Source organism: Tiliqua scincoides, chromosome 9 (assembly GCF_035046505.1).
Source record: "Tiliqua scincoides isolate rTilSci1 chromosome 9, rTilSci1.hap2, whole genome shotgun sequence".
Classification (NCBI taxonomy): Eukaryota; Metazoa; Chordata; class Lepidosauria; order Squamata; family Scincidae; genus Tiliqua; species Tiliqua scincoides.
The window spans coordinates 1,214,328-1,234,409 of NC_089829.1; the positions used below are offsets into that span (position 1 = coordinate 1,214,328).

The 20,082-nt window shown below is 55.0% G+C and overlaps 1 protein-coding gene across 1 annotated transcript in view; it reads right to left on the reverse strand.

The window, feature by feature from the left end:
• The window catches only part of IGSF21 (immunoglobin superfamily member 21), a 138,642-nt gene extending 122,548 nt beyond the window's left edge, over positions 1-16,094 (reverse strand). Inside the window, exon 1 of the mRNA XM_066636978.1 lies at positions 15,775-16,094. Within this exon, the coding sequence (XP_066493075.1) occupies positions 15,775-15,835 (61 nt within the window). The 5' untranslated portion in view covers positions 15,836-16,094. The remainder of the gene's footprint in view (positions 1-15,774) is intronic.
• Between the last annotated feature and the right edge of the window lie 3,988 nt (positions 16,095-20,082).

Consider the following 20,082-nt stretch of genomic DNA (forward strand, 5'->3'; position numbering starts at 1 on the left):
GAAGGGCGGGTGCAAATGCAGTTGATCAGCCGAGCAACAGAGAATCAGTACGGCGATGCCCTGCTGAAACTGAGGAACATCCAACCCTGGTCAGAGTGGCCCCCTGAGTGGCCCATTCTTCTTTCACTGCGCTCCCAGAGCTTCATTGCATGCATCGCTCTCTGCATCCCAGAGAGGAGAACGGTGCCTGTGATGAATATTCCCAAACCCTGGCGTTTCAAATCCCGCCACATCTGCTTTGTCCCACCCAGTGCACTAAATATAACCACCAAAGTGTGCTCCTTCTTTGTCTCTTTTTTTCCCAGGGAGATGGCATTGTTTAAATAAGACCTGTAAATGTTTAAAGAGGCTGGTTATTTTTCCCTCTGCAGGAAGCTTTCAACACAGCAGAGAGAGGGAGAGAGAGAAAGAACAGGGGAGGGCTCTGGAGGAGCCAGACGAGGCGGAGGAGAAGTGGAAAGCAACTTCCCACCACAACATTGGCACCTGGCCCTGCCACCCTGCTGCACCAGAAATCCACGGGGCGCTTGGAGAAGTGCAGCAACAAAGTCTTGTGCTGGGGGGAGGCAGTGACCAGCTGTCTGCACCCCCAGGTTGGGCCTGATGCTCCAATGACTGCTTCTGATGTGGCAACCAACCTCCTTTGCACCTTCACATGCATTTCTGCACAGTGGCAATCCCCTTTCGGATTTAAGAACATAAGAACAGCCCCGCTGGGTCATAGGCCATAGGCCCATCTAGTCCAGCTGCCTGTATCTCACAGCGGCCCACCAAATGCCCCAGGGAGCACACCAGATAACAAGAAATCTGCATCCTGGTGCCCTCCCTTGCATCTGACATAGCCCATTTCTAAAATCAGGAGGTTGCACATACACATCATGGCTTGTAACCCATAATAGATTTTTCCTCCAGAAACTTGTCCAATCCCCTTTTAAAGGCATCCAGGACAGATGCCGTCACCACATCCTGTGGCAAGGAGTTCCACAGACCGACCACACGCTGAGTAAAGAAATATTTTCTTTTGTTTGTCCTAACCTTCCCAACGCTCACCTTTAGTGGATGTCCCCTGGTTCTGGTGTTATGTGAGAGTGTAAAGAGCATCTCTCTATCCACTCTGTCCATCCCCTGTATAATTTGGCAGGAGATGGAAGACACCCAGCTTCCCGGCAGGACAACAGACATGCGTTCCACCTCCAAGCATTGTGAAAGCAGCACTGAAAGTTGTGGCACCTGTTCCTCCTCCAACTGATGCTCTAGCTAGCCCATCCTTCCTCTGCACACTTCCTCGGCTCCACCCCCTTTTCAAATTCAGGAAGCAGGAACAGGAGGAAGTGATGGCTGCTGCACCATGACGGCAGAAGGTGGGTGGTTGTGGTGAGCTGCCTCAGGTCCTTGGAGGCCTTTGGCCGAGCTGAGGCAGGATGTGAGTTCAAGTCTGGCCTCTCCCATGGACTCCCTGCCTGGCTTCCATCTAGATGAATCCTGCCAAGCAACGGTTTTTGTCTGAAATGAGGTGCAAAAAGTCTTCTCCCATGCTGGCCCTCCGCATGAGATGAATTCCCACCAAGGAGGAAGCACCCATGTTGCCTACCAGGCTGCCTGCATTGTGGGAGTGCATCCGAGACAGCGCCATCCACACGGGGGACCTGCTGGGGTAAACTCGCAGGCCCCCGTCTCAGAAGCGGCAACAGGCAGGTGGATTGGACCATCCGGCCTCACTCTGCACCCTTGGATACAAGCCACTTCCTGAAGCCCCCTGAACAGACCCTCCGGGGAACTTCCTGGGCACATCTCCGCAGAAAAGCCCTTGAGAAATTTCATGTCACCCGCATTTTTTGTCCTTGACAGAGGATATGGCAGCCAGCGTGCTATTTTGGACATCTGCTCATGTGCTAGATCAATTTGTCGGCATGTTTCTGCTTGAACACTGCGAGGACTCGCGTTCCCTCAAAGCAGCATTTCTGCCTCGCTCTCCCGCGCCACTGCTATCAGGGCTGTAAAGCACACAGATACATCTCCCCGGCCCGGAAGAGGCACCACCGCAACCATCGCCAGCCAATTTGCAGATATTTATAACATGATCATATTCCTCTATCAGGAAGTTTTAAATCTCTAACGAGAGGGAAAAAGAGAAGAACAAATTTCCATTAAGACAGCTAAGGCGCTATCACCGTAACGACAAAAGAAAATTGTATGTCTAGGAAACAGCTGAGATTGACGGTGGGGACTCTGCTTTCTCCAAGCACAGAGACATGGCGGCATTCACAGGGTGAAAGGGCTGGAATATTGTTAGGAGGGTGAACTGGGGAAGCCTCCACCTTCAAAGGCAGTCTACCTTAGGAGGACTATCAAGAGAGGAGGGCAGGGCTGTTGCTTTCCCTGAGGCACCTGATGAACCACTGCTGGACACACAAGACCTCTGAGGCGGATCCAGCAGGCAACCTCTTGCTTTTGCCCACTCAGCCTGCCACTGAGACTCCTCGCAGGGAGATCTTAAGGCAGAGATGCCCCCTTTGGGGGGGTTCAGAGAGCATTTGTAGGGATCTTGGAGCTTCCCACCTGACAGAGTCAGCTGCTTGTACCTGTGGTGGGAGACATTGGGGCAGGTTCTAGACCCCCCACTCAGTTCTCCAAACACCCCAATTCCTGGATCCAGCCCAGGTCACAGTGCACAGAAAACCCCTCTGCCTGAGCCCTGGGAGAATCAGAATGGGCAACCCTGTCTGGTTCCACAGGAGGTGGCTGGGGGGCCTTCTCCCCTTCCCAGCCAGCCGGCAAGAGGCACAGTTGCCTGCAGCCCCCACAGTTCCCCCAATTTGTTTGGGGATAGGCCAAGAAGGGAGAGAACTCTGGCCAACCCTCCTCTCTTCCCCACAGTTCCCTGTACCAGCCTATCATCATGGCAGCTTGGACTGGTCAGCATCCTTGCCACTTTCCTGAGCCTCAACTGGGGCTGGCCCATCCATGAGGCCAACTGAAGTGGTTCCCTCAGGCAGCAGATGGAGAGGGTTCCACTGGGCGTCCCCTTTCTTCTGTTCTCTGGGTTGGAAGAGGAAGAGGAGCAGAGGCTGGCACGTCATTAGGTAAGCAGGGCAGTGCGTAGCATGCGGACTCAGGCATCAGGAGGGCTTGGGCCAGCCAAGACCTCAGCCCGGCCCAGTCCCAATTCCCATCATGCACAGGAGCCCTTTACAGGGGAGCGCCCATGACGGGTACCCCTCCAGCAGGAGATGTTCAAGGAAACCATCAGAACGCTCCCTTCAGGAGAAGGAGGCCTGCCATCCACAACCCTTTGCTTGACAGCAGTCAGGACGCAGGACGGCAGCTGAAGGAGGCGGTGGGGGGAGCAGATCCCTGTTCTGCAGGCAAGATCCAAGACACGCCAGGCAGCCTTCTTGCCTCGGCCTCACCGGCAGGTTAATTAGCTGACGCTGCCTCCCCCTCCCCCACATTGGCTTGCTTTGAAATTGCCGCCTAGTTAAGGACGTGTTAATTGGAATCTTCACCTTCAACCCTCCTGTTCTCCTCAACAGGGTCGAACCCCCAAGGCTGGCAGCCAGACAGTCAGCACACTCCACAGCAGCCCCCCTTGAGGGGGGAGTGTTGGCTTCTCGAGGCTGCCTGCCTGCCCGAGGGGGCTGCTGGGCCTGGGGCGGAGCCTTCAGAGGCAGGGGGACAAGCAGCGCGTCTCAGCTGGCTCTCGCTTCGGCAGGGGTGCTGCAGCCGCCTGTGTGCTGCACACATTTATTCTGCCCTGGCAGAGGTGAGGCAGGGTCAGCCATCAGGATGGGGCTGCACAAGCCCACCTGCTGCCATTCTTCTTCGTCTCTCATGGAGGCCTTCTGAGCAGACCCCACCCCAGGCCCCACCTGTTCCTCCAGTCCTGCTTCTGCTGCAACAGCTTTCTCCACTGCTGTGCCCCAGCCAGAGACTCAGAGGCACACACATCCTGCATATGGAGGGTCTATTTAGCTGCAATGTCCTCTCTGACTCAGACCTAGTCCAGCACTAGTCCCAACAGGGCTGCCAACCCTCCAGGCATCCGTTTCCAGGGTGACTCCTGAAAGCAAGTCTGGAGACCTGAACAGGGTTTCCTGCATTACATCAGGGCAGAACAGGCCTTCTTGAGAAGCTTGAGACAGCAGCCCTCCAGGATACCCACAGGCAAGAACGCAGGTGCAATCCCACAGCAAATGCTATTCAGAACTACCCTGCTAAATGTAAAGAGGCTCTATTTAGCAGTCATGGTCAAGGCTGTCAGTACTGGCAGCCCATCCTCCTTTATGCCTTATGTCTTACCCACTCCAGCTTCTTCCTCTCTCTCTCTCTCTCTCTCTTGCAAGTAGACCCTTACTCATGAGTAGGCTGCTGGTCTGCTCATGCGGAAAGACAGAACTCCCTAAGGGCCCAATGAGTTGGTGGCTTATAGGACAAGACCAAGAGGCTCCCCTCCCCATGCAGCTTCCCAGATCCTTCTGGGAGACATACAAAATTATGCACAGGAAGGATAGGGTGGATAGAGAGATGCTCTTTTGCCTCTCACATAACACCAAAACCAAGGGACAGCCACTAAAATTGAGTGTTGTGAGAGTTGGGACAGACAAAAGAAAATATTTCTTTACTCAGCATGTAGTTAGTCTGTGGAGCTCCTTGCCACAGGATGTGGTGATGGCATTGGGCCTAGATGCCTTCAAAAGGGGATTGGACAAATTTCTGGAGGAAAAATCCATTACAGATTACAGGCCATGATGTGTATGTGCAGCCTCCTGATTTTAGAAATGGGCTCTGTCAGAACGCCAACGCAAGGGAGGGCACCAGGATGTGGGTCTCTTGTCTTGTGTGCTCCCTGGGGTACTTGGTGGGCCGCTGTGAGATACAGGAAGATGAACTAGATGAGCCTATGGCCTGATCCAGCGGGGCTGTTCTTATGTTCTTCTGCCTCTCCTGCCACAGAGACAGTTCCCACATCTGGGGGCACCTGCTGCCCCTCGTCACATCCACACCCCTCCTATATCCTGCCATTTGGTTTCCTGGTGGCATCTTAAGACTGCCCACTGGGGCCTGGGTGTCAGGGATGCTTCCATGTGGGCCAGACCAGACATGGGAGCTGCTGGCAATTGCTTCGCTAAGAATTGGGATGAAACAACTAATTTTGACTGCTGTAAAAAGAATCTGCACAGTTGATTCCAAAGAGGAACAGTTTGCATTTGTGAATCTGTATGTAGTTTGTACATAGTTTGTTCAGATTTGAGAGAAAGAGGGAGGATACACAACGTCTACACATCGTCTCCCCCCCTCCCCCAAGAACACTTTCTGAATCACACTCTCCGCCTGGGCGCTCTGTCTGCTGGAGCAGGCATCTGAAATCCCCAATTCCCCTGGCTGAGCTCCAAACAGAGGCGGCATTGCTTCCAATGGAAAAAGTTCTTCCAGATGGTATCGCATTGCCCTTCCCAGAAAAAATGGGCAGGCAATTCCTCGGAAACTGAACAGATTGGCATTTGCCACTCCCAGCCAGTGGGATCTCTAGGGCGGCGTAAGGGGTGTGAGCTGACTGGTGATGCACTCAAGGGTGGTGGTGACAACACTACTGGCCAAAATTGTGAAAAATCTCAGTACTTTCATCATGTTATATATCAGTGGTTCCCAAACTGGTGGGTTATGACCTACCAGGAACTGGTCTATGTCCCTTCAAGGGGCAGGAAGGGGGGGAAGGCAGCAACACGATCCCCTGGATTGCGCTGCTGCTGGAGGAGGGGAAGGGTTTTTTCCCCACTTACCTGCAGCCAGTGCTGAAGTCCTGGGAGGAGCTAGGTCTGAGGAGCCCTCCGCAGGGCTTCCCAAGCCCCTGTAAGTCTGGGGCAAAAAATTAGGCACTTCCAGGTTTCATGACAAAACTATAAGTGCCCATTTTTCAGACTTCCAGAGGCTTGGGCTTCCTCAGACCCCCAAGACCCCAGTGCTGGCTGCAAGTAAGTGAAAAAACCCCTCTCCCATCACCAGCAGCAGTGCAGTCCTAAGACTGCATTGCTACCTTCTCCCCGTGCCAGCAAATACTTACATGGTTCCCTCCTCCTAAGGATGACTTTGGGCACCACTGTTATGTATCATTCGATGTGGAATTCAATGCAGAACGCAATAAAACAAACCACATTGAAATTTCTGAATTCTGTTAAACGTTATAGCCAAATAACCAGAAAAGGAAAACACAACTGCCTTGTGTAACAAAAACAAGGAACACAAAGTCTTAACTCAAAACTGACTAATAAGACTGATTGTTCTGAGCACCAATGATGTGTTGTTTTGGCACAGCAGAGAACCAGTCAGTCAGCCATCATTTCCATGTCTCAGAGCTCATACTAGCTCTGCTTCAGCGGTGTGAGCGCCATCAAGCTGACCACTGGTTTTCTGTGGGTGACTAATTTGCTGGGTGACCTGTCTTGTTATACATTGAAATAAGTAAATTAAATGAACGGAGATGTTACCAACCCTAGTGATGCTACTGCATTTAGGCTACGAGTAGGATACTGACATATCCAGGTGCTATGTGGATGCAGTTGGGGACTGGATGAAGGCCAAGACGTTGAAACTGAATACTCGAAAGAAAGAGGTCCTGCTGGCCAGAAAATCCTCCATGTAGGTACTGAATAATCAGTCCACTTTGAACAGGGTTGCACTCCCCTGGCTTCATAGCTGGGCTGGCCATACCTGCATCTGTCTACATGTACCACTCCACAAGAACCCCCTACCATTAAGCTGTTACCCCACTCCAGAAGTCACGCAACTCCTTTGTCCATTAAACTGTCTGCACCCCAAGGTGCAGAAGGTGATCTGAAGGCCTTAGGTGGATCTGAAGGTAGATCTTAGGTAGATCTGAAGGCCCCAAGGTGATCTGAAGGCCTTAGGAGTGGACCTCAACAAGTGGGAAACCCTGGCCTCTGAGCGCCCCGCTTGGAGGCAGGCTGTGCAGCATGGCCTTTCCCAGTTTGAAGAGACACTTGGCCAACAGCCTGAGGCTAAGAAGGAAGGCCCATAGCCAGGGAGACAGACCAGGGACAGACTGCACTTGCTCCCAGTGTGGAAGGGATTGTCACTCCCGAATCGGCCTTTTCAGCCACACTAGACGCTGTGCCAGAACCACCTTTCAGAGCGCGATACCAGAGTCTTTCGAGACTGAAGGTTGCCAACACACACCCCAAGGTCAGGTCAACAATCTTCAACAGGGATTTGAACTCAGGTCCTGCCAGTCCAAGTCCAACCACACTTGTCCACCAACAGTTTTCATGGAAGTCAGCCAGAAGAACAACACGCAAGAGTCTTCATCCCTTGTCCGACCACCCACATTCATGACCAAGACTCTCTAACAGCCCAAAGGCATGATCCTATTAAAGATATGAAGTTTGCCCTCATGAGGAGCGAGGCAACACACCAGCATTTTTAATGGGGATACAGGATAAGGATGGGTCAAGCCAAGGAGTTAAGTGGCTGCATCTACAACCCAGAGCCCCTGCACGGAGTACAAAAGACCCCCGGTCCTCTCCCTGGCACATCCACTGTTGGTTGGTGTTGACAGGATGGGGTCAGGAGAACGAATGGTCTGCCTCAAGATAAGGCAAAGCATCTTCTTGTTTATTAAATTTCAGTCACCAAAAAAGGCCGGCCTGCAATTGGTGGTTTATTTTAGGAAGGCTGTTGAGAAGGGGGAAGGAAAGAGAATGCCAGAGAGATAATGCAAGCACTCAGTCATTAGTTTAAAAAAAAAAAATAGAAGATGAGCCCATCAGGATAACAAGAACTTCAAGGAGAAGGTAAAGAAAAGGGCAAAGAGAGAAGCTGATTTGGCACAGGGACAAAAGTCAGAAGAGATCAGTTGCTGTTCGGCCCCTGCAACTTTGGGATGATTTATGAGCGGGGGGGGGGGAGGAAGGAGAGAAGAGGAGACAGCAGCTTGATCACCTTATTCTACACTGGGATCCAGGTCCCAAGACCTGTTCTGGGAATCCATCATGAGAGGGTCTTGAATGGAATCACCATCCCCAAGGGGGTGCCACGTTGCCGCACCAGCAGCTTTGTTGGGCTCAATCACGTCACAGTCCTCATGTAATTCCGCATCCCCTTTCCTACAGAAGCCAACCAGCTGCCCCTAGGAAGCTCACAAGCATGGCATGAAGGCAACAGCCCCAAACACTGGCATTTAGGGGTAGGCTGCCTCTGTACATGGAGGTTTTAGCCCTGGGTGAACAGCAGGGTCATGAAGCCAACAGCCCCTTCACTCCTCCAGCAACTGGCATTGAACAAGGGTTTGCAGCTTTCTCGGTCTTCTGGCTTTTTCTTCTTCCCAGCCTGGAGAGTGGCCTGAGCTGGAGCAGAACAGATGGCCTTGAGGATGGGGAGTAACGTGGGGGGTAGCAATGGAGATTTGACATGAGGAGCTTTGATGGTATGAATCACGGAGAGGGCTTCTCGAGAAAGGCTACAAGTGAATTTTTTACAGCTTTCATCAATTATTACCTGCTTGCTCCGGAGCTGGGTGCATCTCACGGCTGTCCCTGCTTGTTGGACGCCAGTCATAAGTCACACAGCTCCAAGTTGGCCACATCTGCTCCACATCACTGATCCTCTCCCTGGCTCTCTCACTCTGCCAAAGCAAAGGAGAACCCTTGGAGTTTTTGGAGTCCGAAGAGGCAGGGAGGCAGGGTTAGCCCAGCCCACAAACAGCTTTCTGCCTCCCCCGAGGGAACCCCATGCTGGCCCTCACACTTTATTTCTGGGATCACAGGAGGAGGGCTTGCAGGGATGCAGCTGCCCCAAGCTGGGTGGGGCAGCAGAGTCAGTTGACCCAGACACCAGTTGTCAGAGGGAAGGGTCAGTCCAAGACTACTGGGCCCAGGGAGATCTCTGGGGCTTCTGCTGGGAAACTCACGGCCCAAAACTGAGTTCGAGGCTCTTGCCTTGGCTGAGAGCTCCGTCTTCAGCTGGTGGGTTCCAGGCCTTGCAGGGCCAGAAGCAGGCAGGAGCTGGAAGGCTCAGGGGGGCCGAGGACAGGTGTGGAGGCAAAGCAAAGTGCTTTGGGTGCAAAGCAGCATCAGAGGAGCAGGAGGAGGAGGAGTCCAGGAGTTGCCCTCCCAACAGAGACCGTTTGCTTCGGGGCCAGGGGTCAGTGTGGAGAGTCATCACAGGCAAGAACTGGCCATGGGGGGGGGGGATCAGCTAACAGAAAGCTCAGGCAATCATGGGGGAGGCTTGAATCCTAGAGCTTGGTCTGTTGGGACTGCAGTGGAAACAGAGCACGGCATAGCAGATAAGATGCAGAATCTGATCACGTGAAGACCCAAGAAGACACTCATATGCATGCCTGCCATTCCCTGCAAGGAGGGCACTTGGACCAGAGACTGATCCTGGAAACCCCCAAGTTGATTAGGGCCTACTGATGCCAGAGCTGGCATGCAATTTCTGCCCTCTCCTTACCAGGTGAGGTGCCAGCCACAACTCCTCCCACTCACTGGAAAGAGTAAAGGCAGCTCTAGCCCACCACTCTTTGACTCTGCCCCCACTACCTTTTCCAATCCGGAAAAAAGGAGGATGAGGAACAGTAGAAGCAGACAGGCAGAGGGAGGAGAACACCTGCTTCCTGAGGCGACCGCCTCAGTCGGACTTATGAATGAGCCTGCCCTGATCCACTTAACTGATACTGAACTGCTAAGGAAACCCAAGACAAGTCTGCCACTGGACCTTCTTTCCTGGAGCCAGGATATTTCAGGAGTACAGCACCAGCACTATGTCTCGCTGCCTGGCTGAACAGAGAGACCATCTCGGGGTTGTAGCTTCAGGGGAGAGCCCCTGTGTCCAGACCAGGCAGTCCAACTTCCATCCCAGGCAGACTCTCCAAGGAGGATAGAGAAAAATTCCAACCTGGAGAGCTGCTGCCAGTCAGAGACTGAGATACTGAATTAACTGGACTGATGCTTTGACTCAGCAAACAGCAGCTTTTGAAATGGCCCCTTTCCAAGTGGTGAGTCCCTGATCTCCAACACAGCCGAGAAGCAGCTGCCCCTCTTCACCCAGGACAGCATCTTGCCTGGTGGTGGTGAGCTTGTCTCTCTTTTTTGGTCTTTTGATTTCTAGATTGCGAGTTCCCAGGTAATTATTTTGTGTGTGAGCCACTTTTCTTATTAAGTTTCTTGTTAATTATCAGATTTCCATACTCCTGCAGGTAAAGAAATTGGTACACGAAGCTTCCAGTCAAGCTGCAGAGTCCTTTGCTGTGGCCAGTTTCTTCACTGAAATTTGTGTAAATGCAGGACAAGAGGTAGAAATGCTTCTCTTGTGGCTGGCTCAGGGCAGCCTCTCTTCCCTCCCTCCCCACCTCATCACTTCTGGAGTAGGATTAGAAAGGAGGGCAGCTGAAAGCGAGGGCAGTTAAGCGAGCAACGGGGGAGATCATGCAGGGTCTCTTGCTGCAAAAGGCCCCAGGCAACGCGAGCACTTGGTGTACTGCGACAGGCCGGGAAGCCTCACATGAACCAAGGGTTCGTGCTGGGGAACTGGAGAGGCACACCGAACATGGCCTTCTCCTGCCACTGTGAATCCCTCTCGGGCAGTTGGCTCCAGGGAGAGAAATGAAACAGGAAGAAGAAAACCCCAGATGGAGAGGCAAGAGCAGGGAAGGAGGATGAAGCCTCCCGTGCTGGGCCACACAAAGGAATAACCTGCTTCAAGACCACTAACTGCAAGAGAGGCTTCTTTGAGGGCTCCGGACAGCTGGTGGTTCTTGTTGACTGGCCGAGCCCCACAACTGTGAATGGGGGCTGCAGCGAAGAGGTGAAAGGCAGCAGAGCCCTGGGCAATCAGGCTGAGAACCCACCTAACCTGGCACCTGCTTCCAGCAGGGGACAGCCAGGAGTCTCCAGGAAGCCCAGGAACTGGGCATAGAGGCAACAGTCCCTCTACTGCTTGGCACCCCAGCGCCAGAGTCAGAGACGGACTACTCGGGTGTGGTGTCCCTCTAGCTCAGAGTTCCCAGGAGTTGCCCTCCAGAACAAAGACCACCATTCTCCTCAGTTCCCTATGTGTGTTTGGGAGGATGCCCCCAGGGGCACCATTGTGGAAAATTGATAAAGCAGGCCTGGGAGAGATCGTGGAGGGGCACTGCCTTTCAGGGCCAGAAAAACCAAGGATCAGATGTGATCACACCTTTGGTGGCTTCAGTTAAGACCCAGAGACCAGCAAGTGCCCGAATACCACAAGAATCCCTTCCCCAGATGGCGGAGCCAATGCAGTCTCAACCTGTGAGAGGGAAGAAGGTTAGGAGGAGGAGACAACCCAGCCCTTCAACACCAAGAACTCACCACAGAACTCACAGAGGGTTCAAGAGCAGCTTTGAGCTCACGTCCGCACCTGCTGTGAATCTTTGAAAAGGAGGGGGCCGAGTGCCACTTTTTCAGGTCAAAAGCTTTTTCTGGGGAGCTTCCAGGCTTCGCAAGACAGATAAGAACTGGCAAGAGAAAATGAGGGACCCTGGGAAGGACGGGAACATGGGGGCTCCTCAAAGAAGCCATTTCTGACTCCACTCCTCCAAGTATTTCTTTAAAGCTCCCTCCCCCTTTGCCTTTGCATGCCAAGAGCCCCACTCTCTGGCTGCACCAGGTGTGCTCCGAGCCCCTGAACTTCTCTCTCCTGCATCTCTGTCCTTTTTCCAGCTCAATGCCATCCTCAGTTGCAGACTGTGGGTTCCTTCGTCAGTTACAGACTAAGGCAAAACCCAAAGCAGCGGGTCTGGTTGACCAGACAACTGCAGAAGCTGCAGAGAATCTGTCTGAGAAGTCCCCATGATCAAGAAAGAGTAGATGCAGCCCCCTTCGGAGGAGCTCCAACACCTGAGCCTAGAGCCAAGTTAAGCAGAAGTTGCCAAAATCTCCCACTCGCCAGCGGAGAAAGGAATCTGTGAGACTCACCAACTCCTGCAGATTGTTGTTCATCCCAGTCTGGACTTGTTACACTCCATGAAGACCCCTTCGCCAGTGCAATGGAACCCTGTTGCCCGCACTTCTATGGACAACTGAAACTGACCAAGGAGTCCCTTCCCTCAAGCCTCACTGGAGCTCTCTCCTCAACCATGGTGGGCATTCAACAGCCTCTCCACATTGCCTCCTTCTCCTCTATATACGCCTGGTCAGCTGACCATGTGACCAGAACCAGGTATGTATGTGTAGCCAAGGAAGTGCTCTCTCTCTCTCTCTCTCTCTCACACACACACACACACACATACACACACGATTCTACCAATTGTTCAAGGAAGTTGACAGAATATTCCAGCCTCCTTCATCCCAGTCTAGAGAAAAAATGTCGACTCAAATTCCGGTGGGTCTCAGCCTTCAGTGTGAATTTGGGAGAGGGAAATGAAAGGGACCCAAACCAGCCTGGACGTCCAATTTGGAGCCAATCCTTTGGCCACCAATTATGTAGTAGTGGGGCATCTTCTAGCAAATGCCATCTCCCCCCAGTCAAAATTCCCCCTTGGGACAACACCACACAATGTAGCTTCACAAATCTGAGGACCAAGAAAGGCGGTATAGAAATACCTGTATTATTATTCTGGGGGAAAAAATGGCACCCAGCAGCTAGGCGCACGCCAGTGTTGTTGCCAATGGCAAGCTGCCCCCCCCCCCATTCTCTGCTTGCAAATGGATCAGTGAAGAGGGGCATTCCAGGAAGACCCCACCTACCTCATAGGGCAGCTATGACAAAGAGTCCCTGCTCATCCCAGTCAGGTGTCTTTTCCAATCCAACTCGTGTAGGAGCCCCCTTGGGAAAGGGGAAGCTCTTCTCACTGCTTCTGCTGTGCCTGCTGGTGCTTCTTTTGGGGTAGGGGGAATCAACTGACTTTCAAATGGGCCATGTGTTGACTTCAGGCTTGCAGGCTCTATGTGGGAGGGGTCAGGGGAAGCAGAGCTCAATGGCCAAGTTCCTGCCTTGCATTCAGGTTCAATTCTTGGGAGCATCCTCAGACAGGCCAGAGAACAGGCCCCAGCAAGCCAAATGGACCAACAGCCCAACCCAGAAGAAAGTAGCCTTCTACAGCCGCCGCCCCCCCCCCCAAGTCACAGACCAGGAATGCCCACATACACAAGTCCCCACAGCTCAGGGTTTCAAACAGAACACTCTCAAGCTGACCAACAGAATTAAACAAAAACTTTGGTCCGTGGCAACCAATGATACACCCATTTTACAGGTGAGGAACATTAAGGCAGGGAGCAAAGCCATTTGCACAGGCCTGACAGATTTTTTTTTTTAAGTTGCAACTTTCCTTTTTGTTGTTAAACTCTTTGGGTTTGGGAATTTTTGCCAAACTCCCCAGAGAACTAGCAAGAAATCAACCATCTGTGCACCAGTCCAGGGTTTGTTCTGGAGGAAGCCAGCTTGCTTTGGCTATGCTAACTTGGGTGGAAGACCACCTGGGGACCCCCCAACACCACTTCAAACTCCATTGAGAAAAGCTGAGGAAGGAATGCAACCAATCGGAAAGCACGTTGCTCCAGATCATTGCAGTGGCTGGTGTCGCATTGTCGGAAGGTGCATGGAAGGACTTTGCCTGCCACCTGTCACAAGCCACCATTGGGACCACGAAGCAAATGCACATTTTGGGGTCATTGAAGTCATTGGGGTCATTGAAGTTCTGTTGTCTTTCCACTATTCAAGCCCTTCCCCCTGGGCAGGCACACTTTGTCCAGGCCCCCAAGGAGGAGGAGGAGGAGAATGGGAAGCTAAAGATGTACCAGGGGCAGACTAGCAGCTTGGAGGGGGAAAGAGACAGGGGAGATACATCCTCCTTTTATGGAACCTTCAGGTGGAGAAAATGACAGAACTTTGCAAAGTTCACCAGCCACCGGCTGCACCCAGCTGAGAATGTGCACAGAGGCGCCCTCTGCTGGGGAACGTGGGAATCCCAATAAGTGCTGCTTACCTAAGATTATCCACCACCCGGGAGGGAGAGATTTTGGAGCATCCCAGCAGGACAGAAGCTTTGGTGCCCTTTCAGGGGAGAAAATCCCACTCAGCTCACCAGATGGAACCTCTATATAGCACCTTGTCAGCTGACCTTCCCATCATATGAGCAGAACCAGGCATGCGTGTGTGACCAAGGGAGACTCTCTCTCTCCCAATGGTTCAAGGAGGTTGACTCCTTCATCCCAGTTAGTTCATCGAGACTGAGGCAGCTCAAGTTACCCACACTGGATCCACCCACCGACTGCCACACACTGCAGCACCTCACCTGCCAATTCAAAGGCCTTCATCCCCAGTTCAAGGGTTGGAGGCTTGTTCAACACCCCTGGAGCCCTTGAGTCTCCACAGGTCATCAGCAGCCTGACCTCAGCCAGAGGAAATAATTCTTCCCACAATGCACAAGTAAACAGTGGAACTCACAGCCACATCACCACCACAAGAAAAGGATGCATTTTTAAAATCATGTCCTTATTGCATGCTTCTAACCAGTGCTTCCAGCCCTCCAGGGCAATGGATCTCCCCATCCCCAGTACTGGAGTCTGAATCTGGGACCTTCTGCATGGAAATCATGTGCTTCCAACCATTGAGCTTTGGGACTGTAAGCTCCTGGGGGCAGAGAGCTCTCCTTTCTGTCCTCGCCTCTGCTGTTCCCTAAATATCACGGAGCCATCAAGATTTCAGTGGACTTGTGCTTCAGACTGGCGACACACAGCTCAGCCCGCCCTCCCAAGCCGGAGTTTGCCGCCCGAGAGCAGGAACCGAGCAGGCAGAGGGAGCGCCGGGAGATCGAGCAAGCGAGCCAAGCCAGATCCCGAGGGAGCAACTTCCCCACTCCCCCCCCCCTTTCAGTGCCACAGCTCTGGGTCCGTTCGGCTCCCTTCCTCAGCTGGGGATTCCGCAGGTGCGCGGAGTGCGCGGCGGCAGCCGGTGGTTTCGATCCTCCGCCGTCCCCCTCGGCTGAAGAGAGCCCTGGGCGGCCTCCTGCGCCCCCGACCCACGTGGCCCCAGCCTGCAGGAACAGCCTGTCCTCCGGGGCTTCGCCCGCAGAGAGCCGGGCTCCGGGCGGGAGGGCTGCGGCAGCTGGCCCGGCGCGGGCAGGAGGGGGCTTCACGGACACCCCTCCCGGGCGACTCGCTGCCAGGCTCGGCCTCGCCCAGGACTCCGGGCAGGAAGGGAGCTGTGGGCAGCGACCCACAGCCGACCCCCGGCCAGGCTCGCAGTTCCCGCCTCCTCCTAAGCCAAGAGGCGCAGCTCGGAGTCAACCGGCTTCGCCTCGACGGGGCCGGAGCCCGGCAGGCTGCACGCACACGGGGCTCGGCTCCAGACCGGGGGGGGCCGCGCAGCCCGCCCGCCCCGGGCTCGCTTCCTCCTCCCGGCCAGCAGCCCCGAGAAACTTTCCTCGCCCGCGGCACCGGCGGCAGCACCCGCCCCCCGCAGCGCCTGCAGGGACAGAGCCCGCGAAGGGCCGGCTCCCCCGCACGCCCCGCGCTCCTCGGCGGGCCGGACCGAATTCGCTCCGGGGGGCGAAAACACTGGAGGGGCCCCGCCCGCCCACCCGCCGACACTCGGGGCTTCGGCAGCCCCTCCGGGCCGCTCACAAGGCGCGCTGTCGGGGGGCAGCTGGGGGGCGGGGCGGGGCGGGCGCCCGGAGCAGCCTCGCCGGGAGCAGGACGCCCCGCAGCCGCCGGAAAGTTGGCGGGACTTGGCCGGCTGTGCCGCGACCCTGCGGGCAGCCTCCGCTCTCCGCGCGCTCTCCTCTCGCTCACTCACCCCGCGCGGCGTCCCGGAGCTCGGCGAGCAGCAGGCAGAGCGGCAGCAGCAGGCGGCGCATGGCTGGCGAGGCCCCCGGCCGGCCGATCCTCCATCGACTCACAGGCGCCCGGGCTCCCCGGGCGGCGGCGGGGGGCAGGCCGGGCGCCCGGGCTCCGCGCCGCCCGCGCGCATCGCCCCGCCTGGCTGGCTGGCTGTGGCTGGCTGTCCGGGAGCCGCGCTCGGCAGCCGCCCGCGGCCGGGAGCAGGAGGAGGCGCCTTCTCCGCGCGCGCCGCCGCCCGTCCGCTCCGCACTGCCCGACCGCGCCGGCTCCGCGCTCCCCCGAAGCCCGACTGGCGGCCGCGGCAGGAGGAGGAGACGCGCGGCCCGGCCCAGCCCAGCCCAGCCCGGCCCGGCCCCCAGCACGGCGAGGCTTAACCCCTCCGCCGCCGCCGCCCGGGGCGGAGCCCCCGGAGAGCCCGCCGCCCCTCTCGCCCTGCCCCGCGCGGCCTCCGCGCACGGGGAAGGGGCCGGGCGAGCGCCGGGCAGCGTCCGAGGCGCCTGTGGCCGTCCGGAGCGCCGCAGGGGCCGCCCGGGGCTCGCTGGCGGCATTTGCAAGCCTTGCGGGTGGGTGGGAGCCGCACCGGGCAGCGGCGGCAGCAGCCCAGACGGGGCCCCCTCGGACAGCCAGTGGGGCCCGCCCCGTCGACTCTCCAGTATCGCCGCAGCCCCTGGGCGAGGGCACAACCTTCTTCCCTGAGAGCCCCGCTGCGGGATGCAGGACTGGGACAGGACTGGGCCCTGGAACGCCCTCAGGGAGCCGCCCAGGCAGGGGATTCTCTGCGGGGGCCATCCTGGAGAAGGCCCTCTCACTGCCCGCCTAACCTCAGGGGGCAGGATTTACAAACACGCACACACTACAAAGTGCAGCTAAAGGAGTGTCATGGAAACCTCCACACTGATTTGAATTGGGCTGGAGATGCCTCAGTGGGCCATTCAGAGAAAACAGACAGCTGCAAGGCGGAACCATCCATCTTTATACCCCCCCATCAGTCCACACAACCACGCAACCTAAGAGCAGGTGAACTGTCTGCAGAGCAAATCAGATGGCTTAAGTAAGTGAGCCAAGCTGCACATTACCGGAAAACGCAAAAAAGAAATAAAAATGATGTGAGCAAAACAGCCAAGTCATTGCTTCAGTGTGGGGGTGGGGGAGGAGCAAGGAAACGTCCTGCACTAGCATATGGTGAAGCCCCTGAGAGTAGGCCGTGTTCAGCCACAGAGTCCCCTGGGTGGGGAGGGGTAGCTACCAGCCACCCACCAGCCTGCCTCAAGATTTAGTAGTGGAACGATACCCCAGAAAGGACAAGGGAAGAATTTCAGTTTCTGTGTTGCGACAATCAATCAGTGACCAGAGGCCGTCTGCCTGTAAACACCTGGTGCTGGGGGGCATTCTAGACACACTGGGATGCAGGGCGTAGGCCGGGACAGGACCTCCAGCTGGACTCCACAGGGCTCCTGATTGGACTCCACAGGGCTCACTTTCTCTTATTTCCATGGCTGAAAGTTAGGAAGAAGTTGGCCCAGCCTCCCAAGCGCCAGAGGGCATCAGGAGAATCCCCTCTTGCTGTATGTGGTGGAGGTGCTTGGACACACAGCTGGGCCAGATCAGAGGGTTGTGTTGCACACACAGAAAAAGCCAGCCCCCAAGTCATGCAGTCATCCATCATGTCCTGGGAGTGTCCCAATTAAGAGGATTTCCCCAATTAAATGGAGCAGACCACACACAACCAAGAGGCTGCTTAAACTGACTGAGGAAGTCGGCTAAACCAAACCACCAGGTGAAAATCCACAGCTACAGCTGGCCGTGTCCTTGGTCAGTCCTGCCAGGACCTTCTCAGCTCAGTCACCAGCGAAAATTAAGAGCCAACGCTGGCACCGAGGACAAGAAGCCCACCCTCCCACACACTCTCCTGCACACAGCATTCAGCGGGTGGCTGCGTTTGCAGCGTGCCCTTTGTCCAAGGAGCTCTGGGAGGTGCTGGCTGACTTGCACCTCTTCTGAGTTCACAGCAGGCCTACTGACTTGTCACCCTCTCCCAGCAAGTGTCAGGGCTGCTGAGTGAGAATTTGAACCTGTGTCTCCTCAGTTTAAGCAGCCATGGAATTCAAGTCTGGTTTTGAAAAATCAATACATTTTTAGACCTCACTGTTCAAAAGGTGGGTGGTTTCTGTTAAATGCTTGTGGATGGGCACATGCGCATGTGTCTGTGAGAGAGAGAGAGAGACCATAGGAAGTTTTCCCCACAACACAATGGCAACATCTCAAAGAAACCATCAGAAAAGAGCTCCACCCGGCCCAGCATCCTCTTGCCCACAGTGGCTGCCAGGCAGTCCAGAGAGAGGGCAGGAGGTCAGCAGCACTCCTCTATTGTTTGTCCCCACCAGATGGTGTTTGGAGGTAAACTGCCTCTGTGCCTGGAAATTCTATTCCTGACTCTTCTGACACAACAAGAGCCCTGCTGGGTGGAGTAGTAGACCAAAGGCTCACGAAAGCAGTGTCATTTTTTTCCCAACAGCCCCCAACCAGATGGCTTTAGGAAGCTCACCATCGTACATGTGCACCAGCTGGTCCACTGTTTATCCATCACAGGTAGACTGCCTCTGAACTGGGCTTAGCGATCATGTCTGACCTTGGGGCACAGAGCCCTCTACTTGTCCATGCAAGTGGGGCCTGACTGCCTCCTCTCCTCCCCCACCTTCTTCATAGTTCCGTCTTTGGGTGAGGAGGACTGCTTTCCTTCCTTTCACCACCCTTGCTTCCTGAACCAGAGATCTTCCGAAAAAACCTAGCAGCAGATCAGGGCCAAAGTCACTTGTGGTCAGACTTCTGTGTATCCAAAAGCCCAGGAGGAAGATCAACACTAATAACCATTAAAAAAAAAAAAAAAAGGAAAGTCAGCCACAAACCAGCTCAGGCTCTTTAAAAGAAGGGAGAGAAAGAAAATCAATTAGTGCTTGAACATTCCTCCGTGCAAGAAGGGCTTCTGCCCTCACTTATCCTCCAGCAAAAATGGCGGCCTGCATTCTGGAGGAAGGAGGCAAAGGCCGGGCGGTAATGAGGCTCTGGATCTGTTTGATCGCAGAGACGATACTGCTCCGACGAGGCCCCTTGGCTCGAGATGACGCTTCCTCAGCTATTTCCTCCCCCCGTAGCATGTTTTGGCGTCAACAATGCGCATCCAAACAAGTTGTGGAAACAGCAATAATAATCATAATTAACTTGGGGTTCATTTCAGGGCAAACAGTTCCAAAGAGAGAGAGAGAATTGAACATGAGGAGGACGCGGATGGAAGGAGCTCCCCTGGGGAGAGAACAGACCAGGCCCTGGAAGCCATTTGTGAGTGGTGTGGTGTGGCCAGTCATGCCAGGAAGCCAGCTTGGAACAGCTTTCTCTGTGCCACATGCCCTGCTGCCAAGTACCCAGAGCCCGGCACACAGCAAGCAAGAAGTCCTGAGCAGCTGGCCCAGCAGAGGCATCCAATCCAGGAGCGGGTCAAGGAGCGCTCCTTGCAGAATGTGCAAGTCAGTGATGGGACTGGATGCCACTGGCCTGGGAGGCTCCAAGCCAGGACACAGGGCAGGGGGGCTTCCCCAAGGACAGGATGGCAGACCCCCCCCCCCAATTCCTGTCTGACAATTTACAGAAAGGTACAAGGGGGAAGAGGGGTCAGTGCAGGCAGAGAAGGACATGTGGCTGTATTCAGGCTGGAGGGGTTGTGGGAGGGTCTCACAGGAAAGGTGCAACCTTGAGGAGGGACCCTGGCACCCTGCATGGGGAAGGTGGATCGTGTCCTTCAGAAAATCTGGAGATGAGCGCCATTCATTCAGAGATGGAGGCAGTTGGGGTGGCAGATTCCCTCAGCACAGACCTCCAATGCCACTGCTCCAACAGCACCACCTGCACATGGGGAAGCCCAGAAGCCAAAGCCAAGGCTGACTGCATGGGCAAAGGTCCCTGCAATGGCGTAAGCAGCGCGCAGCATCATTGGTGCCAATGCCTGCAAAATGAAAGTTTTCCTGGAGAAAAGGATTCAGGTTAGAGGATAACTCACCCTCACTGTGGGGTTATTTGTACATTAAAGTGTACCCAGGCACACTTCTTTCCTCAGGTGCAATAGCTGTTCATCTGCTGTTTGGGGCAATTGTTCCCATATTCCATTCAACACAGACAGAAGTGCTGACCTGAGAAAATGAATGCGAGTCCTGTCCTTCACACCGAAACATGTCCCCAAGTCCAGACACCTGTACCTGGGGCACAGGAGAAT